This window comes from Pyrgilauda ruficollis, unplaced genomic scaffold (genome assembly GCF_017590135.1).
Source record: "Pyrgilauda ruficollis isolate IOZ18807 unplaced genomic scaffold, ASM1759013v1 scaffold16, whole genome shotgun sequence".
NCBI lineage: Eukaryota > Metazoa > Chordata > Aves > Passeriformes > Passeridae > Pyrgilauda > Pyrgilauda ruficollis.
In genome coordinates, this window is record NW_024514764.1 from 6202999 (window position 1) to 6230396 (window position 27398).

Genomic DNA, 27398 nt, shown 5'->3' on the forward strand with positions numbered 1-27398 from the left:
GAGCTGACTCATTTGCTGTAATAATTTCATTGCCACGGCACAAGGAGACTAAAGATGGGACCTGCACAGAAAAGCCATAAAGCTCATATCTGTTATATCCTACTTCTAAAAAGTCTATCTAAATAAACAACCTGTGTTAACAAGGAGCTATTAAAGAAACTTGGGTAATCTGAGAGAAAACAGTATTGCCCAGATCACCCAGGAAATCTGTGAGGCTGCCAGGAATTAGCTTCAAAAATCCAGAATGAATGTGAGACCTGAGATCTTTGTCTTCCTGACTCATTAGAGATCACAGAGAGTGGGAAGGAATCCCATCCTTCCCAGAAGATGGGATTTTTTCTGGTGCTGCACCAATTCCAGAAAAGTTTGAGCTACAAACTTTCATTCAAGACTGTGCCTTAGACCTCTCAGTTATAAGAAAACCCCAATGCTTTCCCTGTTGTATAATATTATTTACTTACCAGTCCCACAGTATTTGTCAGGTGAGGTCAGCTTTGATGTTTTCTACCCAGTGACTTTCAAGCCTTTGTAATACCTGTCAGTTCCATCCTGACAGTGTCCCAGGTCTGCCTTCCTTCAGGAAGGGTTACTATAAATACATGCTGACTTTCAGCCAGGCAATGTACAGATCCCTCTGGAGCTGGGCAAAGTTCACAGGGCAAATACTCAGTGTGAGAGCAAAGCACTGACCCAGGAACCCAGCGCTCCTCCTCTCTCATCCCAGCTGTTCTGTGCCACAAGACATGTCTGAGAATGATGCAAGCATCACCAGCAATGTGTGCACCTCATCTCAGCACTCATTTGGAAGTGCTCTTCTGCTGCAGGCTGTAGCATCTCCCAATCCACGTTAAACTGATCTAAATTCCACACAAATGCTTATTAGCACAGGGAATTCAGAGCACTTGTCACCAGCAGAAGGCAGACCTTAGATCAGTGCTGCCTGCATGGGAGAGTTTCAGTGTTTACACTACACACTGCCTGAATATAATCCCTCTGTTGACTTTCACTGCAGAGAAAAGCAAATAAGCACCATAAAAAGTCTCAATCACTCTAACAAATATGCCTACCACAGAGAGAATAAAGTTTGTACACTTACTAAAAGCACAGCCTTCAGAGCACATGCTAACACCATTTCTTCCAACTTATCAGAAGAATTCATGGAAAGACACAGACCCCAGGGAATGCTTGATTCCACAGGCTTCTGAGAATGCCTGCTGCTGTTCTTTCCAGTGAAAAGTTTTCAGATCCTAGATAAACATGGGGATAATGTAAAGACAAGCACACAAGTGGTGCAGACATTGTGCTGCTGCTTTGTGTGCTAAGCACGCTCTCATTTATGAGAAGGTGATGTTTACCTTTTCTAGCAGAACATTTGTACATCTAGTGAGGCATTGGGTCAGCCACAGTATTCCTGCAACCTGTGACTGAGATAATGACATTTAATAGGCAAGATGAGGATTACTCTTGAAGACAAACATCTCCTTTTTAAGGCACAAAAGCTGAAGGTGATGTTATTAAGAAGAAATTGCAGTTACCTGCAGCAGAGTTACTTACTAGCATGGGTCCCTCATGTAGGTGTCTCTCACACACTTATCTTAGTGAATGCTTGCAATAATCCAAACTTAGAATAAACCCTGATGTTTACAGAGAAGGAAATCTCAAATGAGCTGCAAACCTCAGTTAAGAAGTAGAGAGGTCAGCACAGGAGGTTATGGCTGTGTCTCACTCTAGAAGAGAAGGGGAGAATTGAAGGTCACACAAGCAAGCTTGCAACTGCAACGAGATCAACATCCTTCTACTCTGATACATTAAACATTAATCTATCCTTCATCTCAAGACTCTTCTACAGGGAAATTTATTTATCTGTAGTGCAACCGTAAAAGCAGTCTGCACAGATGAGAAATGGGACTGCTGAAATGGTTTTGTGACCATGTCAGAAACTAACAGCCAGGAAATCAGTATCTGGCAGGACAACAGGCACATTCACAATGACTGCTGCAATCCCTAAAGCATCAATTCAGACAGAATAATGAGATTGGAGGACACCAGCAATTAGCTAAAGGAAAATTAACTCATTGTGCTTCTAAGTACACCCACTTCAAGAATTCTTTAGGGTCATTAAACACATTCATGTGTCAGCAAAAGATTTATCTGTCCACATTTCAATATATTGTAGCTCAGTAAACTGCACCATGAAAAAGGAGTAGCAGCTTACTCAGGTTGTCTATGTACTGAAGAGATAAGACTCAAAATACAGGATTTCTGGTTCTCTTCCCACTTTTAATTTTCAAACCCTTACTTTATCCTTGTTTTTATGTACAACCCAGCTAAAACTACTGATATGGAAACATTCTCCCATGTTAATACGATGAGCTGACAGCCTTTGAAGGGCCTCTTGCTTCTGGCAGCTGTGGCACAGCACACTGGTTTACACAGGTGTCCTGCCACCCACACTGCCTTCCCTGGTGACCTTGCCACCAGCTCTGCTGCCTCTTCTCCGTGTCTGCTCTTGTTCCCTGCTGATGCTCCTCAAGTTTGGAGCCTGTGATGCCACATTAGCCCCAGCAGCTGCTTCCTCATCCCACGGCCTGAAGTGATCGGTGTCAATAAAAATCTAAACCAGAGGAAGCGAAACAAAACTCAAGAAAAGGCTCCAAATAAAAGGAGTGATGATTTCCTGCAACACTCAAACGACTTGAAAGATAAAGCACCTGGGAGGCGAACAGAGAATGAGTGGAATGAAAAGGAATTGATGGAGAGCTGAAGAGGAGTCTAATCACTCAGGAAAGCAGGGGAAAGGTGCATGATGGATGTTTCCACATGATTCTGGGTAGTCAAGGAAACAGTTTTTATCTGTCTGTTCACTCACTGAACTTGTGCTCACAGTTAGCAGGTTAATGGTACTTAAAGTTCTCCTGTCTCAGACTGATGGAGGCATGCACTTCTCCCAGCTGCAGCACGGAGCTACTAACTCTACCAGCTCTCATTATCTAAGCATGCTGCTTGCATTCCCAGTTAGCTGCAACTCTGAATACTCAGGTCATTCAGTGATAAGAGACCATTCCTAGAATATCTGTTTGGAATTAAAATATTTCAGAGAAAAATGGATCCTACACTCTCTTCCCCCCAGACAATCTACCTAAACGTCTAATGTCTAAGCTTAATATTTCTTTTATGTTTGTGAAACTTCAGCTTCTATTTCTGGAATTCACCAACAGTTTGTTCTGCCCCTTCTTATTTCACTGTGCAAAAAACATTTCAGCTTCCACTTTCCCAGTTGTGGTAAAACAGCTGTGCAACCTTAGGTTAATAGGAAAAAAAAATTATATTGAAATTGTCTCTGGTGTAAAACACTGACTGGGAATTAGTTGCAAGCTTCTGGATCCTGGTTTGCTATGGGGTTTCCTGCTCCAGCTACACTCTGTCCAGAGCCACACACCCTCCCTCTTGGAAAGCCCAGTAAGTGTTCTGGGCTAGCCCTGCCACCTGCAATCTCTGTGTATCAGCACTCTCAAATTGCATTGCAAGTACTCCATGGCTTATTGAATAGTCCACCTTTGCAATCATTTTCAGCAAAAAAAAAAATCATAAAGGCTCAACACTCAGTGTCCCTAGAAGCAGCAGTATTTTTATAGGGTGGACATGCAATTTCTTACATTGACAGGTCAGAGTTGCAGGTTTTCTGCTGCTGTCTCTAGAGCATGTGCAGGTACAACTGGAGATACTTTTGCCCCCTTTTTTTGGTGCTAGGAGATAACAAATGACAATCCTGCTGAGAGAAAGGTTCATAAGACCATTTTTATCAATTGGAAATAGAAAATTAAAGTTTGGGTAAAATTTATTGGAAAAATCATAATAAGCTTATTTGATGAAACACTAATTTTACAGGCAATTAGAACACAACTTGGGTTTGGACTGTTGTCTTCAGGCTCATTTACTTTATTTAGAGAAGCACCTTATCTTCATCACATGGTATCTGAGTATCCCCTGAGCAGACTCTAAGTTTTGTTCTGCTAACAGAACCCTTTGGTTTATTAGCAGCTGGAGCAGCTCTTCAGTGCAGGGCTTCTGTGAGCCTCTGCCAAGATGGGTCTGTATGTGACTGGATGTGGAAGGGCCTGGCACTATCACTTCAATATTTTGAGAAAACAGCATTATTTGATGCTAATCTTCACAGTTGCTGCAACAGTAAGGTGGAAGAAAATGATTGATGGCTGGGATTCAGAGCAAGGATAATGATGAATAATGCAAGGAATGTAACTCAGCACTGAGTTAGAATACGGATTTGTCTTTAATGTATTAGAACTCTTACAGAAATGTCCGTTTACTTTTTGGTTATAAACACATTGGGCAATGTCTTCACCACGTATGCTCTCGAGAAGTGCATCTTCAATTTTGTAAAAGAACAAAAGACAGTTGTTTTGTTACATTTATGCTTTGGTGTTTGTGCAGTTATATATCTGAAGGTGTGTATACACAAAAACACCCATATATACACAAAAGAACAAACACAATTTTATGAAACCAAATTTAACTGCATGTTTTTCATCTGTTCCTATTTGTAAAGTATATTGAAGAAAGAAAAACTTTTATGTGCATAATCTAAAGAAAAAGGTTTTGTTCTTTATAATGAAAGAAATTTAACAAGACAGAGTATCTCAATTTCAATCAAAACTTGGGGTTTTTTTCAACCCAAGTTGCAAAAATATAAAGCTCCAGACCTTTATCTCTTACTTGTCTTTGAATGCAGAACATCTGTGTGCCTGGTTTCCTTCTCTTGTCTTTTTTTCATGTTAATATAACTTCACAGCTCCAGGGTCCAGCCTAGGATGGCCCCTCTCCTTCCAGCAAACACACAGCTGCCATTTGAGCTGGAGAAGGGCTGGCACACAGGACAGCATGAGGAATACATGTCCTTTCAAACATGTATTTTTGAAAAATATTTCAAACACTTTTCAAACACCACACTCTGCTCCTCTCTTTCTCTCCTCCATATCTCATCTGGTAAAGTACTTTCTGCATTACAAAAGTTTGCCTCAGTGAAGTGCTTACAAAAATGGGATCATAGAGTCCTAATGTGAGCCATATTTAACTCCACCCTTCACCTCTCTTAAACTCATATTCAGCATAGTCAGTCAAATTACTTTTTAATTGCTCCACATATTTTCCCAACCAAAGAATATTGAAATGTTGCTGGTTGTTCATCGTGACTGGTTCAAAGACATGTGGAGTGGTGAAAAATCAGCACCAAAATAAAGAAGTAAATATAATCCCTCATTTACTTCTGAGTCATAGAAGACCTCATTCAAACCCTCCAGCTACCACTTGACACAACAACCTCCATAGAAAGCTTCACACTGTGGCTTATGTAACCCATTTGCTTTTGATTGGCCTTTTCCAGATGTTACTTTATCTCAGTCTTCTCAGAATTTATCTGAAGAATTTGCTGAGGCTGCACGACAGCTTAAAAAAGAAGCTCCAAGAATCCAGTTTGGCAAAATTGATGTGACACACCAACATGACTTGAGAAAAGAATTTAATATTCAAGCCTTTCCTACTGTGAAATTTTTTGTGAATGGCAGCAGGGAAGCTCCCATAGACTGCAAAGGTAAACTGTCTCATGCACTGATAAGATAATGATCTGTAATGACAGGATGTACCCATCCATTACCCTGCTGAGAAGAAAAATACAGATGTTCAGATAAAAAATACACGAGGTGGGAAGCTGGTTTTGCCCATGGTGTTAAATATGCAATTGCCTCTGTACCAGTACAGGAACCTGAATCTGAATTCATCTTCCAAGGGCATAACTGAGTATCTTCTCTCTATTAAGTTCACACAGTCAAATTAATTACTGGTGTTATTCCACTGAGTACAGAATTGCCCAAACAAGACAACTTACTCCCAATTATTACAATAAACATTAATGAGTTATGCCAAACAAGAACTGGATCCCCAAACTGCTTCATTACTCTTCTGGTCCACTGCAATTCCCATGGGCAGTGTGCCTACAGAAACAGGCTGGAGCAACACCACATCTAACAAAGAATTGGGAATTCACAGGGTCCTTAATATACAGATCCACTTCCTAAGCTAAAGAAAATAATTTTGCCATTTAGCCATCAGAGGGAGCTCATATGTGGCTTAGAATAAAACATGGAATAATTTGAACTATTTTACAGAAAGTTATTAAGCAAAGGCAACCACAGACTTGAGCAATCCCAGAAATCCAGATCTTATTAAACATTTTTGTTCACTTACAATACATACAAGAAAGGTTATGTTTTTCATAAAATGATGAACTTTTACAGAGGTGATAAAAATTGCTTGACTTAGCCAAGCATCTGTTGGTGTACTCTGAGCACATACAGGTGAGTCACAAGTTTAATACAACGAACAAAAAAAGGAACCCAAAGTTTGCCTCCTGAACTTGTACACAACCTAGTGCTAAGATATCTTTAACTGCTGAGCCCCCAGTGGCTCCTGCTGAAACCTGATCTTCAGTATTTTTAGCAACTTGCTCCTCCTTGCTATTGAATTTCTTACCAAGTTCCCACCACCTAGACTTGTGCAAACAGCAGCCTCTGCACAAATGCCACCGAAAGCGTGATGTGCCATACTGAACTCCTATTAGAGCTGCTGATGCCTGAAAGCAAAAGCCCCCACCTTCAGTCTCTGATTAAATCTACAGCATTGACAAGAAAACCGCTCTGAAACTGGTAAACCTGACAGATTTTCTGGTGTGAAACAGGGAGTACAGAGAATTGTAACACACGCATAGTTGCCCTGCAGCAGAGAGCTGCTATTTCAGGCACACTTTCTAGCAAGATGCAAGAATTAGGAAACTGGCTGCTGCTCTGTGCTTTTTACAAGGCAGACAGCACCAATTGTTTGGAGGATATGTACCACCACCAATGACTTAAATTACATTTTGTTCACTGGTAAATGCTTATGTGCAACACTGAGTAAAACCTCACGTACCAAGTTTGGCTTTTCAGCCACTGAGCATTGGCAATTGGAAATGTGCAATGGCCACCCAGTGACTTCTCATACAGGACTTGGTGCATACTTCATAGCACAAAAAACCCTGCAGACCTTGCTTAAATCAATAAATTAATTAAACTCTTTATGGAAGATGGAATTTTTGAATGGGGTCCCTGGCAATGGACATAACATGAAAGCCAAATTCTAGGTTTCGTGAAATCATCAGTTACGACTGCAAGGTCAGAAATTGGCCAGTACAGAGGCTGATCAAAGGAACTCAATAGAAACATTAACCACACAGAAAATATGCTTAGGGGCTATAGCACTGACAAAAGTGACAAGACCTCAATTCTGCCTTTAGACAGCAGAAGTCAAGCACTATGTGGCCACTAGATACTGCTCTGCACTTTGTTCTGCAGCCTATACACTCCAGAGCAGATGACTGCCTGCTTCACTTAAAAAAAAAGAAAGTATTTTAAACTAGTTGCAGTGCTGTCTGCTGCAAAATTGTGGCAGTAAAACAGTCTGACTCAATTTTGATCTTGTCAGACTGCTAAAATGCTCAGTACCAGGACTTGCAGCTCTGATAATCCACTTGTACCATACATCTTGACTCTAACACTTAACTTTTTCTTTTTCATATATGATTTTAATTAACCCTTACTCTGGTCCAACAAGCCTGTCTGTCATACAGAGATGAAGGGGCTAAGATTTTAATGGACTGAGTCTCAGTTTGTTGCCTCAAATTCCTCTGAAAACATGATCATGTAAAATTGTAATTTTTAAAGAGACTCAATACTCTAAAACTTCTGAAAGCTTAGGACAATTTACCAAATAAACAGACTGACTATAATCTCAGTAAAAGTAGTAGTAGTAATTTGGAAGCCAAAAGATGGAACAATCCAGAACTAAATGACAACTTTGACACTTCAGCTTTGTTTCTTATGTCTAAACTGAAGTGATGCTATGGCCCCACAGAGGAATTTTAACACGTCTCTGTGCCTATCAGATCCCTCCTGCAGCATCAAAGGAACAATTTTGGCACCTAAAGTAATTGAACAAACAGTTCAATAAAATCTGCAATTGGTTTGAAGTCATTCTGGATTAAACCTTAGGTCGATAGCACTTTATAGCTTACTGTGATTTTGGGACACATGAAATGTTGCAGGACAGGTTTCCTATCTGTCTGAATTTCCTCATCTCTATTCTCCATGTGTGATTAATCATTTAACTGGACATAAAACCATTTGCAGAGGTCTCAGAAAAAGCTGTACTAATCCACTGTTGGTCTTCTAAAGTCACAATAGTTTAAATGGTTTAAATGGTGACTAGAACCTGAGGTTGAACTTGGATACCTCAGGCCCCCTCTCAATCAGCTTTGACCTCAGTCCTAAGGAGCCCAAGTCCATTTGTATTCAGCATCCCTCTGCACCTCCACTGCCTCTGTCCTGATTGCACAGAAATTTCTGTCATTCATTTTGATTTTCATCTTAACTCTCTTTTCCTTCCACAGGAGTCAGAAAAGCCTCAGCCTTTATTACATGGGTAAAAAGAAGAACTGGACCTAGCACTGTTTTAATCAACTCTACTGATCAGGCTGAAGCCATCATAAAAGCTGATGATTTAGCAGTGATTGGCTTCTTTAGGGTAATTATCTGGAAAACTCAAAGGGCTGGTTCTGTTGCAGCTTTGGGATATACTTCTTGCTATCACCACCAGAGCCCACCCATCCAAAAGACCAAGAACTCATGAGAAAAATGCAGGCCCTCAGTTTTCTCTACATTTGAGAAAAAAAAATTTAACAGTCTCTATCTATTTGTTCACACTTTTAGACAAGCAGCCGAGACAGAAATAAGGAAATCTTACACCACAGCACATTTCCTTAACCAGTACCTGGGCACAGAGACCCTGAGATCTGCTTCTGAGAGCAGGGTGCTCCAGCAGTGTTTCCTGCATCCTCAGAGAAAGGCCTCTGCCAAACTCCCAGATTTTCCTGATGTGAAGAAGGCCAAATCTGCCTGGATAGGAAGTAATAAAATATTACCACTCGATATGACCGAACACATGTAGTCCTTTCTCAAGCAAATTCTACCAGTTTCCAGAGCAGAATAATGTTCTTAGGATTTGGGCTGAATGCTAGTGATCAACAGTCAATAGGAATGCTGTCAGAGTGAGTAAAATAGGAACAGCTTTTTCCTGCTTTTTCAATGTGTCCTTGAAATCTTTATCTGGAAATTCAATCAAGGATTTTCTCTAACTAAAGAGACTTTTATTCTGATATCTCTCTGCCCAGTTAAAAGCACAATGTCTGGACTCATACCTGAACTGATAATATCCCAAATGTGCTGGCTACAGCAGATAGTTCAAATTCTGTGGATATGGAAAACAGGAGTCATTACCAAAATGCCCCATAGTAACGAAGCTGGTGAGCACACAGAACATAACAGGACAAACTGTGAAAATGCTCAGTGCCCAGAATTTTGCTTTGCAGCAATCTGCTTGCAGCCATTTAGGAAAGAAGGCAGTTTTCCAGTGCTGGGGGAAATTGAGAAGCTCTTTCTATCACAGTGATGCCAGAGAGTTCCCTGAACCACACTGATAGCAGATATTGCCTGCAGATGTGTTTGACTGGACACTGGTTTCGCTCAGGGCTGAAATGACAATAGATGAGCATGAGCTAGGGCATGTCAGAAATTCAGTGGGTGGAAGCCAACAAAACAGTGTCCAAGCAAATAAAGAGCTGTATTTGGGCTTCAATTACTCACAGATTGCTCACAAATATGAGTGCCAGGATGTGTTGGAAGGTCTCAGCATATAAATTACTATTCATCTAGCATGAAATAATTGTCTGATTAAATCAAATCTGGAAGTGCTGTTGCCTTTCATCCTGTTTATTTACTATTAGTTTGAGGGTGGACAGCACAGTGACTATTTGATGATGCAGGAGTCAAGGTCCCTGCCTTGAAGAGCACTCAGTCAAAAGCCCCAGATGTGCCAGTGAGCTCCTCCTGTGAGCAGAGAGCCCTCCTGTCATCCCTCACCTCCTGCGGGCTGTGCAGGGGGAGCAGCTGCTGCTCCATCCCTCCCAGCCTGCAGAAGGCTTTGCAGAGGGTGGCAGTGCCAGGGGGGAGCAGGGGGGATGAGATCCGTGCAGGGTGGACAGAGGGAACCCCCCACCATCCCTGCTGACCCAGGCCAGCCAACACAAGCTGTGTCACAGCACTCCTGGGATCCCCCCTTAGAGGTAATCCTGGAAAGCATTGTCCACTTTACAATTATACTTGGCTCTTTACTTCACAAGCATTTAGGGGCCTGCTTCACCTGGAGCTCTAATTCCTACACATCTTAGCAGGATGCAGGGCAAATTCTTAATAAATACTCTTTCTGGGACTAGGAACTTCACAGCGGCAGTGTGGAAGCTTTCTGTGAGACAGCCAGAGATGTGCCAGAGATGCCTTTTGGGATGACAGCCAGTGAGGATGTCTGCGCTAACTACGGTGTCCAAAGGAACTCTCTCGTTGTGTTTAAGAAGGTAGGAGTACAATAGTCTAGCAGGTAAGGTGTTGTGACAGCTGTGGGCTCTGGAAAGGCAGTTTGGGAATTTTTCAGGTTATATACAAATTTTATGCTGAAGGATCTGGATATAATAGCTTTACTTTCCAATCTGCATTCTAATCAACATTTGCTGCCAAAGTTCAGTGAGATTTGCAGACATTCACCTCTTTTCCTGCGTGTTGCTTTTGACCAGGAAATTTCTTCCAGTCCACAACAGAACAAGTGGCCAACAACAAAACCAAAACTGCAGAGAGTAGCAGCAATATTTAGACTAGGAAGTATTCAGACCAATGATTTCCTGAGCGAGCATATCTCACAGATAGTGTGTATAGATGTAGGAAAGATCTTTCAGTATGTCAACATTACTGAACAAATTAGAACTGTCAGCTGTACCTTGAATTTTAGCTGTAATCTTGTTCTGCAATCTAGCTGTGACATTCATTTTACAAGCTATGGAATTTCAGTTGCTGAGGATCATAAAACTCTTGCTTTTAAAGCCTGTCATTTTGTTCCTATAGTTGATAAGGCCACCAACCTCACAAGTTCACTATTTGTCCAGGGAAAACCTGTGCATAATGAAGTGCTTGAAGATGGCAGACAAAGCAAACTGGGCTTGATGAGGCTAATCAAAACCTTTACCTTGGATTTGGTCACTGAATACAATATTGAGGTATGTGCATTTCACTGTATTAGCAAAAACTACGGGAGAAAGACAGAAATCCATGCACAAAGAGACATAGGGAGCTACTCTACACCTTAGGGAGTGAGAATTTTCTTTGCTTGTTTGACAAGGCCACTTTTAACACGTCTAGAAATGCCAGCAGAACCCAGCATGCAGCTCTTGGTCTAACCCAGGCCTAATGATGCTTCCCTCTGGCAAGATGTTTTTTCCCAGATGTGTTGGAAGGTCACGATGAGGAGTGGCTGGTGGAACAGTGAGATCTGAGCATGCAAACACCTCTCTCCTGTGGAGCCAACAACAAAGTCTAGGCTGCTTCTGCAGCAGCTCGCTGGGGCGGGAGGTTGGAAGGTCACTCCCTAATCCTGGCTCCAAACATTCCACCCCAGCACAGCCACAGGGAGCTCTGGGCCAAGGCAAGCAGGAAAGAAACCAGCAGAAATTGTTGCTAGTGCAGGTAGGAAAGGAAAGACATGGAAATACCTGCTTGCCTGGGGACACCCCATTGCCTCTGATTATAGGGTGGCATGAGAAAAAAGGTAGTCCTGTGCAGGGAAGGAGATACAAGCTGCTGATGCCACCTAGAAGGGAAGGAAGTGCCCAGCCCACAGCTGCTGCAGCTGGGCCTCCCTGGGCAACACCACCTTTTACTTTCAGCATTAATTTTCTCTGTGTGTTGTACAGGAGGTCAGACTAGAAGATCACAGTCCCTTCTGACTCTAAAAATCTATTAATAACTATGAGGTTTTTCCTGGAACAGAACAACCAAACTCAAAACCTCAGCAGCTGCTGATTCTTCTTACTTTATCTGCTTTAAAACAATGAAACAAAATCCAATGGTTATGGAAATGACTGGGAACTGAGTCTTAAAGAGTAAAATTTGCAATAGCAGAGCCTAGGGATACTGATATGCTGAGCCTCTGATTCACTGTTCTGCCTACAAAGAGTGGAGCAGATGTTGAGTCTTTTATTTCCCAGACATCTGTGAAGATTTTTGATGTCCCTGTTGAAAATCACATCCTGCTGTTCACCCCAATGAACTCGGAGACATTCAGTGATATTTACGAAAACTACCAGTCTGCTGCTGCAGAATTCAGAGGAAAGGTTTGTAACACTGAATCCAGATTTGCAAATAGGAATGCCAAAAGGTCAGTGGAAAACCACTCACCAATATTACTGGTAAAAATACACTGCTGTCAGTCCATGTTCTAACTCTACCAAACCATTTAAAAACAGTTTCAGTAACTATTATTTTAATTTCTTAAGGACAAGCTGAAAGATAAACTTCACTTGGAAGTGATTCTTTAAAACACAAAGACCACAAAGAGAAGCACTAATTCCAGCTGCTCCAAATTAACCTGTTTCAGATCTTACAAATGTAATTTTCTGGGAGCAACTTCCAACCAAAGGTCGTTTTAGCAAAATTCTGGCAATTTCCAGCTCTACTAGGAAATATCACAAGGATCTCAGAATATTGCCTGAAGAGAAGGTTGGAGGCAGCTACAAAACCTGAGCAATATTGCATGGTATGTGCATAGCCTTGCCTGCAGCCACATGTCTGCATGTATAGAGACATAGGCAGTCATACACACAAGTATTTTGGTTTTCTGTGGTGCTACTCCTGCTCCAGGAACATGAGACACTGAAGAATAGTTAAGTCATCTTGTAGTAAAATATCACATATTGGTAAATCCATATGGATTACAGGTGTTCCAGCTCTTCTGTCCTGTTAAGATTTATGAAGAAGAGTAATAAGCACTTTGGAGGGTAATTTAGAAGTGTTACTGAAAGATGTGATAGCAATCCCACTGTGAAGGGACAGAGGGAAAAGCTTCAGTACTTTTGGCTGCTTTAGCATTTGTTATTAACTAGGATCAAGGTGTAATAAAGTCCACAGAGCTTCTGGGTTTTGATCTGAGACCAAAAATGATTCTGCACAATTCCTTGAATTTCATGTTAGATCCGACCCCAGTGCCCAGCTCCACAGTCCATTTCTCCAAAATGGCTAAACCAAAGCTTGATGGTTCAACTGGATGCATGATTCTGTCTTTATCATCAGATACTGTTTGTTTTGGTGGATACTAATGAAGCAAGGAATGGACGGATTTTTGAGTATTTTCGCATCAGGGACATTGATGTTCCTGCTGTGAGAATCCTAAATCTGAGCAGTGATGCCAGGTACAAGATGCCTGCAGATGAGGTGACCGTGGAGAACCTGAAAGAATTTTGCCAGAGCTACCTAAATGGAAAAGCAAAGGTATGTCCTTTACTAACAAGACAGCTCTCTACTACACCAGCTAAAACATAGCAACCTGGCAGAGCACCCCCTTTTTAAATTAGAACAGTGTCCTGTTGTGATCACTGGTTTATTAATCTACTGTCACCCCAATGCATTCATCTACCATCTACAGCTGTTGACAGAGAATTCCTCTGTATTTAACAACTGACGTGGACTACAAGTCCTCCAATTTAAATCCTGGATTGATCATTTATGCCCAATATTTTAACTGATGCCAGCTGTTTTATTTTAGTGGTTTAAAAACTCCCTATGCCTCTATCTTTCCAATACTATAATGGAGATATTTCCTTTCCTCTGCTGGGGAGAGATGCAAACAATCATTGCAAGAGATTGTAAGGTTACAGGAAAATCCAGTAAATCAAAAAGTGACAGTTTCAGAGGGGATTAACATTTGCTATTTGTTTAAAGCAAGTTTAGCAAAGTGAATTTTCCCAAGGGGATCATTCCCAATGGTAAATACAGCATTTGTTGCCATAATGAGGCATCATCACACTCATGTGAAAAATACATTAAAACGTTGTGCTTATTCAGTGCTCCTCAGGGTGATTTACAGGCAGAAAAGATAAAGCAGTCAGACTGAGAGCAGGCAGAATTTAAGAAATGTGAGTAGGTAAATCCTGTATTTAGTGTTGGAAGGGAGCTGAAGGATGGAAGCAGAGGGGATGTGGCCTCTTTCTCACCAAGATCTGCTTCCATGGGGCACATGTGCCTTTTTGTTACTGTGCCATGGTGTTAAAGAAGAGAAATTCCCAGCTACTGCTCTGTAAATTGTAGAAGTAATTTGGGGACCATGATTGGTGGTGCAGTCAGAGATTTTAGCAGCAATGCAGACTTTCTGGTGTGTTTTACACCACTTTTGAAAGCCCACAACACATAAACTGTACAGTAGTCCAGCTTCTGAACACTGGGCAACAAGAATTCAGGATGAGGAATACAACTGTGTTCCAAAGGATCATTTTCAGACAGTCTGCTACAGAGTCTGTATTCAAGAGAGGGACAAGTAGTTCTGAGTACCAACTACCCTGGGGTGTGAGATCCCAGCTCCTGCTGAAGGGAGAGAAGGTGGAACCATGGCTGACCAGGAAGTAATGATATAAAAGAGTTATCAGACAGTAACAGAGCACATTAGGTAATGTCCCATCAGACTCACATTAACTTGAGCTAGAGTACAGTTTCTCAATGTTCCCTGCACTTTCACAGCAATGTTTCTTTTTCTGCTCAGCAACATCTCTCTAGTGAAGAAATTCCACAAGACTGGGACAAGATGCCTGTCAAAGTGCTGGTTGGGAAGAATTTCAACAGTATCATCTTCAATAAGACCATGACTGTATTTGTTATGTTTTGTAAGTGTTGTCATTGAATTCAGATTTTAAGCTCCTATAACATGATCAATTGGAAGGAAAACATGAAAGCTCATGCTTATATACCAAACTAATCTTCGCACTTTACAGAATCTGAGCTCAATGAATTTTTAGTGTTTCTGGAATGAATTGAAGAAAAATTTGTGTCATATCTGTGGAAATGCTGTGATACCTTTGCTGACTTAGTGTTGCACTGAGTAGCACTGGATCTTTTCAGTAAATATTGGTCAAGGCCATATGAAATCTCTGTGTTGAAAGACAACAGGACTGGAACGTGGTGTACGATGGAAGCATGTTGCACAGCATGACCAGGGAAGAGTGACAGTTAAGTGAGATTGTCTGGTTATTATGCTCTAGGATTAAATCCCAGATAGGAATTGTGGTTTAGGAAATTGTAACTCTTTTTTTCCTTCTCTGTCTGCAAGAGATGTGGCTTCCTTGCATGACTTTCCAGCAAGAAACCTCTGCCCTATCCTTGTACCAGCCAGCAGGGATTAGTTCGTGCCTCAGTTACTTCAGTAAAGCAAACATGCAGCATTAACAGAAGTATAAACAAGTAGCTGTACTGCCCTGAATTCCAGAAATTCCTAAAGGTAGTACATTCCTGCCACCCTTCTTGCTGGCTGCAGCTGTGTCACTCACACAATTTGTACATTTCAGTATCATGAACAAACTGAATGAGCTAAGCAAGAATTGAACCAAGTTCTCTGAAAATGAAAGGCAGGGAATGTACTGTATGCAGTCAAGTGCTCCTGAAATTTTAATTCTGTGTGAACCAAGTGTGAGCATTATTCTCCTGACTGAGGGACTGGAACTGTGTTGTGAGCTTCTTAAAAGTACACTGGGCTCTCAGCAGTTTGCCTTTCTGGTGACCTGCATCAGTGCAGTGCTGAGTCAGAACAGCACCATGACTCAAACTCCTCTTTCTAGAGTCAACACAGCATAGTTTATGAACACAGTTAATTTTAGTGTGCAGGAAGTATTTTGTAGTTCTGACAAGTATTTCAACACGGGAATGATGCAAGACTTAACATGGGTTGCACTGGTTATCTGGCACAGCCCTCCAGCAAAGTAGTCCAAGTTCTGTGTTTGTTACAGTCATAAGCGGCTAGAGAGAGCTAAAGCAGCACTGCTATCAGAAATGTGTTAGTGAATGACTAGTTATCACTCCATGGAAATGTGAAATTCATGAAGGGCACATGGTTTCAAGCAGATATTTACCACAAACCCTGTTAACCTGAAGGGCTAGATAGGTCCAGGTGATTGCACCACCACACAACTTCTGTGTCCTTATAATTTTATTCGTAAATTTGCAGATGCCCCTTGGTCCCATGAGTGCAGAAAACTCCTGCCGATCTGGGATAAGCTGGGAGAGCAGTATGAAAGTCAGAAAGACGTAATGATTGCGAAGATTGATGTCACAGCAAACGACATCCTGGCCGTGGGGCTGGACCGCTATCCATTCTTCACGCTCTTTCCTGCCGGCTCACATCACCAGGTGAGGAGGAAGCTCTTGGGGGAGATTGTGGAGGCACAGCTGCTCAGCAAGGCAGGGGCTGTGCTTGCACAGGCATCACAGGGAGAAAGGAGTCCTTTCACTAGGAAAGTTTGGTCCTTTTCTGCTCAGCACTGGCTTCTGAGTAGACATTGCTGCCAAGAACCTGAATTAGAGGGGAAACCCTTCCATTGTCTGATCCTATACATGAGGGAAACCTTTCCATTGTCTCATCCTATACATGAGGGAAACCCTTCCATTGTCTCATCCCATACATGAGGGAAACCCTTCCATTGTCTCATCCTATACATGAGGGAAACCCTTCCATTGTCTCATCCTATACATGAGGCTGTGGCAAGAGCTCAGGTTTCATTTACTCACTTGGACTACAAGTCCTCAGGGCCCCACATCCTGCTGTTTAATCATCTCCAAGCAGCCTGCTGGGTTCTAGCAACAGTCTGAACTTGGAGTGAATTTACAGATACCTACCAATGACTGCAGTGCCTTTTTACTTCAAACCATGACAAGAGATGTTCTGTCAAAGAACTACTTGTGCTAGTTGTTTCCATAGCATGTATGATAAATGTCTCTAAAATGTTGGTACTGCTTTTGTTATTTTCCTTTACATTTTCACAAAACCCAAATAAAAATCTCTCTACTATACATTTAAGCCAGTAATTTTACTTCATTCTGGTATCCCAGCCTCCACTTGTAATAAATATTTGTTGTCAAGATCAATGATTTTTGCAGTATGCTACCTAATCAATCAGCTATGTTACACAATAATTAGAAAATGCTGCTGAAAGTGGAGGCAAAAAATATTAAATAGCTATATTCTCCATCTATGTAGATTATCTAATTAAAAAGAAAATATCACTGAAGTAAAAAAAATAAAATAAGATACCACTATAATTAAGGCATTACTAAGCTTTTCATTTTTCTTCTTAGTAGTAAACTTAAATTAAATTCTAAGACATTTACCCATGTCCTCATTTAATCTCTGAAAGATATTCCTCTCAGATGTGCATGCAAAACTTCTGATGAATTGAAGTGCAGTCCTGCACACTCACACAATGTTTGTTCTTCCAGCAGAAAAGCAGAAACCCTTTAAATGCTCAAAATAAATGTCAGTTTGCAGAAAAACCAAATACACACACAAAAAAAGCCCCAAACAAGTAAAAACTTCCATTAAGGGATTTTTTCATAATTAAAAATACTGTGGAATTAAAAGGTATTTGAAATCTCCAGTTCTTCCTTGTGCACCATTTTTGCACTACTTCCCTCAAGTGCAGAGATTTCATCTTGTATTTGGCTAGCAGTGCAGGTTCCTGCAGATGTCTGTTTCTATGGGTTAAGTGAGAAAAATAACTTTTACATGCACAGATTACTGTAATGAAAAGTGTTGACACATATTCCCAGTAACCACTGCAGGAATCAGCTGCTTCTCTGGCTTTACAGATCTTCAGGCTCTGAGAAACTGGTTTTCCAGCCATCATCAGAGCTGATAAAAATCAAGACTCAGCTGAGAATGTTAATTTCATCTGGAGAAATAAAATAATCTTTTTCGAGAAACTTAAACTTACAAACATAAAAACCATTAAAAAGTAGTTTCAAAGCTGCCACACTTTTTTATTAAAATGGAATGGAAGTACCAAACTTTCAGTATACAAAAAGTGTACAGTTTTAGTGAACTCACCAGTCTGTTTTGGTTACAGTCCTTCAAACTCAAATCACGTGTAAGAGTAGCCAGTGTAAAGTAACACAACATTATTTGTCTCAGTGGGAGTGAGCTTGATCCAGCTGAGAATAGGCCTCCACTATTTCTAAATACACTGAGATAACAGCAGACAATTCCCAATGTCACACACATGAACTTTTACAATTTTTTTCTAAAAAATCTGTGCAAAACCTTTTTATACTTCCACAGAGCAAAGGTTTTTTGGGGAGGAATCTTTAAAATACAATGGGAATTGCATGGTGCCTAGACCCCACTCAGAAAAATTTAAAGCTCCAAACTGAAACTACTTCTTTCATTAAACTTCCTCAGAAGAAAATCCTCAGGAAATCCACAATTTAAGGTGAAGTATAAGAAAATTAATGTCACTGCTCATCTTCATCCTCTTCTTTCAAGCTGTGCAACAGTGAATTTCAAAACTATTCCAGAGTTTGAATTTCCATCAAAATCTTTGAAAAGTTTTGAATAGCGTGGCTGGACACTTAAAAGACTCTGCTCTTCAGAATATTGTTAAGCAGTTTATTGTTAAGCACAAAAAACCCACTGATGTCAGTAGCTGGCAGGATCCCAAACTAGTACCATAAAATAATGGTTGTTTTTTGTACAAATCCTTTTCTTCTAAGGAATATACATCTATTTCTTGTTGAAACTCAATTTTCATATAAAGTTGGAACCTGCTGTGCCTCTCCCCTTGTTTTCTAAACTGAGCATAAAAGTCTAGAGTTTGGTCAGTCTAAAGAACCAAAATCTTCCACCCAATTTCACCATTATTTCCAAAATTTTGTGTAACAGAGTTACATACTTTAATTCTTTTTCAGGAAGTGGCCTATACCGGGGAATATACATTGGAGGCATTTTCTGAATTCTTAGAAGAACAAAGAAAGACGAAAGCAGAAGCAGGAGAGAAGGTAGGCATTTGATCCAGAGCTGAGCTGCTGTGTAACCCAGGCAGGTCCCCAGCCTGTGGAGACATCCCTGAGCTGGCTGCAGCACAGCCGCTCCCGGGCCCTGCTCGTGCCACTGCCGGGGTGGTTCTTACAGCTCAGAGCTGGTTCCATCCCCACAGCAGCTGCACCGTGTACCACAGCCTGGCAGGCACACGCCCACTCACATCCTTGTTCTTGTCACACAAAGCCCTCATCTCCCACTGCTCGTGCTGTCCCTGAGTCACACATCAACACTGGCAGTAAGCACTGCGTGGCACAAAGGAACTTGCGCCCTGACAGGTGTGCAGCAACGCTTGCTCACAATTTTAGCTGGAAAAAACAAAGCCCCAGCTAAGTGTCAGAGTTAGAGCTGTTCAAATCTCCATTGCCCACCTCATTCTGCTGCATTCAGTGCAGCTTCTCTTCCTCATAAAACAAGGACACAACTGAGAGCACATGATGTCCCTTCTCTGAGCAATCTGGTTGTGATTGCTGTCCAGTTCCTTGACCCTTTCTTCTGCACTGTAAATGAGACCAGAGAAGTGTTTGCTGTCCCACACCTGCCTGGTATTGAATCACAGACACTTCACTGCAACAAGACACACGGAAAGTGAACAGTGTGACTGAGCTCCACACAAAGAACTACAAGGGACAGAAAAAAGCCTGACATGTACATGGGGACACTCTCCACCCAGTATAAGAGTCCTGGGCCCTTTCTGCCCAGAATGAAGTGGGACTACAGGGTAGCATTTGTGATTAACACCCTTTTCAGCTGGTAGGAAAACTGGCTGTGGGTGGAGATACAGTTTTGAGTTTGCAGACTTGTTTCCACCAGAGGCTCTGATTTTCTCCTGTATTCAGTGTTCAATATGTAGTTACTGCTGGAGTGAGGTGACTAAACCAGTACTGGGACACAGAAGGCTGCAGAGCAGGACCAGACACACCTTTGCCCAATCACTGCACAATTCTGCTTTCCCATACCCAAAGCCTACACCTGATGTCTGCCTCTTACATGTTCCTTAGTGCTGTGCTTCAAGCAGATCTGTTGAGTTCTACACAGTCTTTTACATGCAATATTTGAGCTCTGTATATTTTGCTGTCTCTTCTTCATGCTTTATTTCATGTAAGAGAAAAAGTAAAAAAGTCAGCTTAGAAAATACCACTCAAAACCACGCTCTGTGTAGCAAAAGGGATAAGTAATTGTCATTTTCTCATCTGTTCACTTTTTCTACCCTTACCTGACACCCACCACATTTTCCCAGAAGATTGCAATATTACACGATTTGCAGCACAGTGTTTGATATGAACTTCCCTCTTGAAGTAATCCTTCATCCTCACCTCAGGGCATTCACAAACACACAAACAAGATAAATAGGGTAGTTTCTTTTGAGATTGCCAGAGAAAGACAGTCTTGTGCCCATCAGCACACATGGTATTCTAAGTTCATATTAAATCTTCACACAAAGCTTCATCTAAGCTTTGCCATAAACCAGTGAAAAGGTTTGAAAACAAAATGCATTTTAGCAACAGCTGCACTATTTCTGACTTCATTAACAAGACCTCAAGTTCCTTGGTTGGAAAGATGAAAATCTGCATTTCAACTAATGTTAAAATGTTTGGGATTTTTTTTAAGAATTACTAGAGTCTTTATGAACATTTGTGATAAGCAATTTTCCTTTGCATTTCCTTCTTTAAAAGGATTCTTCGGGAGGAATCAAAGAGGATTTCAGCCAAAAGGAAACTGTAATAACAAAGAAAGAACTTTAATAGTACTGAGAAAGAGAAACATTCTGAGGATTGTGGGGAATCCTTCCTGGAAGGAGCTCACTGGAAGAATGACTCATCTCAAGTGAACACAGAGCTGAATAAAAAAATAAAAGTAAAGAGTTTAGTATCCATGGCTTGTTATGTGTGACTTCTCTTCTGAATCCAATTTAACTCCTAGTTTTACAGGGATCAGTTCTCATGGGTTCTTAAAATACTGTTAATTTTGCTTAAACAGTGGCTTTATTATTAGTAAAACTGCTCTTCTTTAGAAAGGTGCGTATGCCATGGCAAACAGACCAAGATATAAAATGACTCTATCTGAGCAAGATCTACAACAAGATTGCAACTGATTGCTCTCCAAAACAGCCCTCTTGTTTTCAAAGGAGATTAACTGCTCCCAAAAAGAAGAGTCTAACACTGCAAAAAGCATACCTAGAGTGATCTTCAGAAGAAATCACTGAAGCTAGGGGCTGAGCCCCAAGGGGCAGCAAGGAGCAGTTAATTATTTTTTTATTATCTAGTAATATAAAATTGAAGAAATAGAGATAAAATTTAATTCCAGTTAGAAAAATACCATAGCTAACACACAAAGTCACAAATATGACTCAGATTCTAGTTATGTGAGGTCCTTTAACCACATGTTAAAGAAGTGAGACAAGTGAAACTGCTGGACAATAGCAATTTCTTCCTGCAAGGACCAGATAAAGCAGAAATAATTCTGAAAATTTGAAACCTTTTCTTACACAATTAAGGAAGGAAGAACACTTGTCAGAATTTCATTTCAGAAACAGGTGTTCAAAATCTCTGTTTCCAAATTGTTAATGCTAATAATCACTTTCTTATGTAAGCAGGGGGAAATGGGGAAAACTTAGAAAAGGAAGGAACACCCATTTGAGTGGAAGAAGGCTCCCACTGTGAAGAATACAGCACTGAGAGGAAGCATGGAGACCTCCTAACCCTCCCCTGCCACACCAGTCAGCAAGAGAGGGACACTTCTAAAGTACTGGGCCTCTTACATTTTATGATGCTTTGCTAAAAAGTGTAGTTCATGACAGGTGGCTTGTTTGCTATCCAGGCTACAGCATGTAACTAAATAAGCACACTTCGAGATTTAAGGTGAATTATTAACTTCTTTACTTCACAGTTCTTGCAAATAAATAGGGCTCCACATGCACCACACCTCAGGAGGCTGTCAACTGGTCCTCACTGATGAGGAGGTAAAAAGGAGACACAGAAAAGAAAACAGTTTATGTTGATTCCCCATGGGCAGTTTAATCTCTGCTGGGATTAATGTTCATTGGGACTGCAATTAAATCCACTTAATGGAAGAGGATTCTGGTGGAAGCATGTTCAGTGCTAGACCACCATTCCTAGATATGGTCCACCTGGGTTTTGCAGGTCTTTGACCTGGTTCTGTGAGCAGTTTACTGAGACTGTCTGAAATTGGTGAAGACCAGGGGCCAGATGGGCTCCACACACTCAGCTTTTCTGCCAGAAACATCACCTACATGGGGAGAAGGAGCTGAAAGCTTCACAGGAAAACTACAGCTTAAAAGTCAGCACTGTACAGGTGAGAGATGGGAGCCACAGCCATGTTATTTCTATCTGAAGAAAAATTCTTCTTTGAAGATGACAAGTAAAGTTTAATTCTCATGTTTTCAATACAGAGTAAAGTTTTGATAGAACTTCAGTACAGTAGAAACCAAATCATACTGTCACTTAATGGCATGAGGAAAAGATGGGAGGGTTTTAAAGAGTTCAAGCTAAGTTTGCTGTGGGTGGAAGCTCCAGTTGGGTTGCAGTTGGCAGTAAGTGTTTCTCAGCACTCTTGTTAAGAGGACTTCATTTACAAATACCACAGAAACAATGACTTGTCAATTTGACCACTGAGGTGTACCAAAACTGCCTCTCTGACACACACTGAAGTCTGTTCTCCTCTGGATGTTAAACACAAGTTCTCCAGGACACTCCCAGTGGGACCTTGGACAAAGTAAAGCTGATCACTGCTGGATATTGGGTTTCATTTGACTTTCATTTAACATTACGCATTCATTAACACACAGAAGCCTTCATTTGATAGCCTGGGAGATCAGATTAGGCAGAGAATGAGACGAACTGAATCCCAAAGAGAGGGAAGTGTCAGTGTGCTTTTCCCTTTGCTGATTGCAACATGATGAAATCTGAATGGCAAGCAGTGCCACCAGTATATTTTGACCAACTATTAAACACAGAAGCTATAAACTTTTAATTAGTTTCCTTCCAGAAAAACAGAGCAAGCAATGTTCAGCACCGGTCTGTATCTGGCATATGGGTTTTACCATTCAAGATAATGAAAAAAAATTAATTTTCCCTGCGTCTACCCACTGTATACAAGGCTCAATCCTGAAACTGCTATCTATCCTATTATGAGGTGCAAGATTACATTTTAATGAAAACATGTGACATCTCACCAATGATGTTCTCATTTTTGTTCCAGCCACTCTCAGATGTGGTGTCAAGACAAGGGGCTGAGTGCAGACTCACATGCCATGAACTGACACATGACAAGAGTTGCAATTCTGCTTCATAAAACATGTGCTAAAAGCCTACCTGAATCACATCTTTTCCTTGGTCAAAATCCTGCCTCACTGACTGAGTTCCTCCAAGGCTCAGCCATGGCAGAAGGAGCTCGTGGTGCCAAACAAGTGGCCTGGCACGTTGCCTCATTCTCCCTCTGACCCCAATCAGCTGCAGAATATATTTCTGGAACAAAAATTTCGAAGTGTCACAAGGAGAACTGAGCCCTAAGTGTGTGAAATGCAATTGCTTCCTCAAGCTTTGCTAAGTCAAACATTACTTCTTTCATTTTAGTCTAAACATGAAGTGAATCTGTTTAATTTTAAAGAGTACATCATTATAACCGTGCTTAGACATTCTAAATATTACTTAAAACCATTAAAATTTTAAAAATCCATATTTATTAGTCAAACTTGTTTCTATAAATGAATACCAATATTTTGAATGCCCCACTCACATGAATAATCTCCTCATGCACATAAATAAGCCCTATCAATTAAGACAGACAGGACTAAGTAAAGAGATATGAATGCATACCAGCAATGGAGCTGCTTTAATCTGCACTGGTTATAAATATGGAGCAGCAGAAGTAACATTCTCAGCTACAAATCTTAATTATAAAAAGCATCACAAAGTTTAATACAAAAAAGGGATAAACTTGAACCATCCTGAAGAAATGCTGACTTCTGGTTTTTATTCAGTGATAGCCTATTCTGCCTTAAAATACAAACCTTAAGCACCTTGCAGAAAGAAATTAATCTCATTAAGTTCTATTCTTAAATCCTAGAGAAGAAAAATGTTGTTCAGAACTGACAATCATTCATAGATGCTAAGATGAACAGAAAAAAAAATCAATCTTAATGAGGACTACAATAATTCTTTTCCTCTTTACAACAGATTAATCCTAGCTTAATTTCCCTGGAATTACATTGAGCTGGCATTAGCATAACAACAATACATTAAAAGGGATGAATACAAATACAAAACAAATGCAACAACTGTTTAAAAAAAAAATCTCCTTGATGGGTGGCAGTGGCATAATTGGTATAAATCAAAAGGTCTGGCTTGGAGGTCAGAAACTCCTGTTGGTAGAAACAGATGTGTGCTATATGCTTGAAGGCTGATGGGATAATCAGGGAGAGGAGTCTAAAGCCAGTATTTTAGGCATTTCATTCAGAGAATTGCATTGTCAAACTCATTAGGAAGTTTGACACTTGTGTTTCCTTTCTCCTGACAGCAGAGAGAGGAGAGTTTGCTCCAAGGCCACAGGGATTTAATGCAGATATATTAACAAAAAGGAGCAACTCACACGTTTATAAAAATGTGCTTTTGTGTGGAGTTGGGCCAGTAGAAGTTACTCAGCTCAGAAATTTGAAAACCATGCTTGGTATAATCAGCTGTGACAGCAGCAAGGAGCCTGTGCTCGTTTGCAACTTCGCTGTGGGAAGAGCTTTAAACCCATTTGTCCCCTGGGCTTGGGGCCACGCTGGTGGAGCTGTGCATCAGGAGTCTCACACAACTGTCAGTCATTCACCCGAGCTTGTGCCCAGCTCAGAGGGCTTCCAGGAGCACCTCACTGCTCCCGGTGCTCATTCACCACATCAGGGATGACGCAGCTGAGGGGGCAAGCCAAACGCAGCTGTGTCATTGGCTTTGGAGCTGGCAGCTCCAAAAAACTGCTCCTCCTGGTGCAGCCCTGCTCCAGCAGGGTCACACATTGCCCAACGTGTCCTCAGCTCGCAGTTTCTGAGAATCACCTTGGAAATATTTGCTTTCTGTGAAACATTGACAGAGCTGAAGCTGTGCCAGCGCTGCTGCCCGCTCCTCTCGCTGCTGAGCAAACATGCAGTGGCTGCTGCCTTTTCCCCAGAGCCTGCCAGCTGCTCCACACCAGCTCCTGGGAGGGGAATTTACTGCACAGGGACCCTCACTGCTCACACACTGGACCTGCATCAGCACTTCAACACCACACAGTGAACACAAACAGCTAAGGAATCATTTTCTCCCCCTCCCCAGGAAGAAACAACATGCTGTATTTCATTTGAGCTGTCCTGGACAAATGCATGTTACCAATAACTGCAAGCAGTGAATAATAAATATTAATAAGGCACTTGATTGGAATCCTGTTGAAAAGCACTTTCTCCAGCACAGCTGGCAAGAGCCCCCTTGAACAAATGCTGCCTTCTTGCCAAGTACAACACAGGTAGTCATAACTAGTCAGCAGAGGCTAAGGACATATGTGAACACCACGGCTGAAGCCTGGGCTTTTCAAAGCATGTGTTTTATAGACCGAAATAATCTGGGAATTCTGCCTAAATTTTCCTGCTCTGGCCTTGTCATTTTTGAGAAGAGGCTGTTTATTTCTTAGCACCCCCACCACATGCTAAGCGAGTCCTGAGGCACGCCGGCACCCTGGGACAGCATTCTCTGCAGCCTCTGAAGGCCAGGGCACGCCAGGGGGCCAGCAGGGCCGAGCGCGGCTGCCCGGGGCCGGGCCTGGCTTCCCGCAGAATTCCACGGCTCCACCGCCACCTGCCGGGATGGCCGGGCATCCCAGCCCGGCTCGGGACCCGGGCACACGCCCTGGCCCGGGACCGGCACCTGCGGCGCCGAAGGACGGAGCGCCTGGGAGGGAAAACAGCGCCCGGGCCACGGCACGGCACCCCGAGGGTCACGGGCACGTCCTGGGCCTCAGGGAGGACAGTGAGGGGAGATCTGCCGGATCCCTTGTACTGGATCTGCCGGATCCCTTGTACTGGGTCTGCCGGATCCCTTGTACTGGGTCTGCCGGATCCCTTGTGCAGGATCTGCCAGATCGTTTGTACTGGATCGGCTGATCCCTTGTACTGGGTCTGCCGGATCGTTTGTACTGGATCTATTGGATCCCCTGCGCTGGATCTACTGGATCGTTTTCGCAGGGTCTGCTGGATCCCTGGTACTGAATCTACCGGATCCCCTGTACAGGATCTACCGGATCCTTTGTACGGGATCTGCCGAATCCCTTGTATAGGATCTACCGGATCCCCTGTATAGGATCTACCGGCTCCCTTGTACTGGATCTACCAGATCCCTTGTACTGGATCTACCGGATCCTTTGTGCCTGTACGTAACACACACCTGAGCTCTGGGGTGGTCAGAGACACCAGCAGAGTGCCAGAGCGTTTGGAGGGCCAAGGCAGTTCCAGACAACACAATTAACCAGGGACTTCAGTTAATTAATGCTGGCATCAAACTATTTAGGACAGGTTTAACTTTGGCCAGCTGGAACTGGTCTGACAGATCTGAAACCAAGAAAAAGGTTCAATCTGGAAAGTAAAATTGAAAATATCTTTTTACCTCGGTCCGAACCATACTATGCCCAAGTTATAACTGTATGTCAATGCATAAAATCACAATAATGTCTTTTTCAAGAGTATAAAAATATTTTGCCCCATTCTACAGATTTGAAACAACTGACTGGAACTATATCAAAATGTAAGGGACATGCCAAGGAATTGGAACATTCGTCAAATTGAATTCCTCATGTGAAAACACATCACTACAACAGAGCTACCATGCTAGTAATGCAGGGAGAAGCTGCAAACTCAGCACTGCTATGTCTGTCGTGAGACCAGGCTGCAGTTTAAAGAATGACTTTCTGGTGTTTGCAGAAAAGACAGAGCTCAGCCATCTTTACTGAACTACAGTCCTGACAAAACAAATTCACAGCAAGGGTGATATCCCTGGATAGCTTTCTGATCCTACTAAACCAGCCATTATGCATGGTCTAGGTTTTTGCTCTTTTTAATATCTCACTGGCTTGTTCCTCTAAGATGTTCCTATTTTGGATGACTTCCAAGATCTGCCCAGTTCTTCTTTACTGTATTTTCATTACCATTATTTCCTTTAATACTTCTTTATCATCCTGGCTCTCGTATCGTCTCCCCTCTTCCTGGGGCTAAACCTGGCGTACTGGAAGGATGATGCCCTTGTGCTTACAGAAAGGTGGATCTTCAAAGACAGTCATGTACTGAGGCTGGTGGAGAGTATGTTACAGGTGAC

The 27398-nt window shown here is 41.8% G+C and overlaps 2 protein-coding genes across 2 annotated transcripts in view; one reads left to right on the top strand and one right to left on the bottom strand.

Annotated features, from left to right (window-relative positions):
* LOC121350634 (acyl-coenzyme A synthetase ACSM4, mitochondrial-like) overlaps positions 1 to 643 on the bottom strand; it is a 23133-nt gene extending 22490 nt beyond the window's left edge. The window contains exon 1 of the mRNA XM_041462115.1: positions 462 to 643. The gene's annotated coding sequence lies outside the window, so the exon portion shown is untranslated. The remainder of the gene's footprint in view (positions 1 to 461) is intronic.
* PDILT (protein disulfide isomerase like, testis expressed) overlaps positions 1 to 20930 on the top strand; it is a 26360-nt gene extending 5430 nt beyond the window's left edge. Inside the window, 10 exon segments of the mRNA XM_041462120.1 lie at positions 5402 to 5608; positions 8498 to 8631; positions 10379 to 10516; positions 11099 to 11209; positions 12197 to 12322; positions 13278 to 13475; positions 14740 to 14860; positions 16195 to 16376; positions 18927 to 19016; positions 20733 to 20930. Of these exon segments, the coding sequence (XP_041318054.1) occupies positions 5402 to 5608; positions 8498 to 8631; positions 10379 to 10516; positions 11099 to 11209; positions 12197 to 12322; positions 13278 to 13475; positions 14740 to 14860; positions 16195 to 16376; positions 18927 to 19016; positions 20733 to 20801 (1376 nt within the window). The 3' untranslated portion in view covers positions 20802 to 20930.
* The last annotated feature ends 6468 nt before the right edge of the window (positions 20931 to 27398 follow it).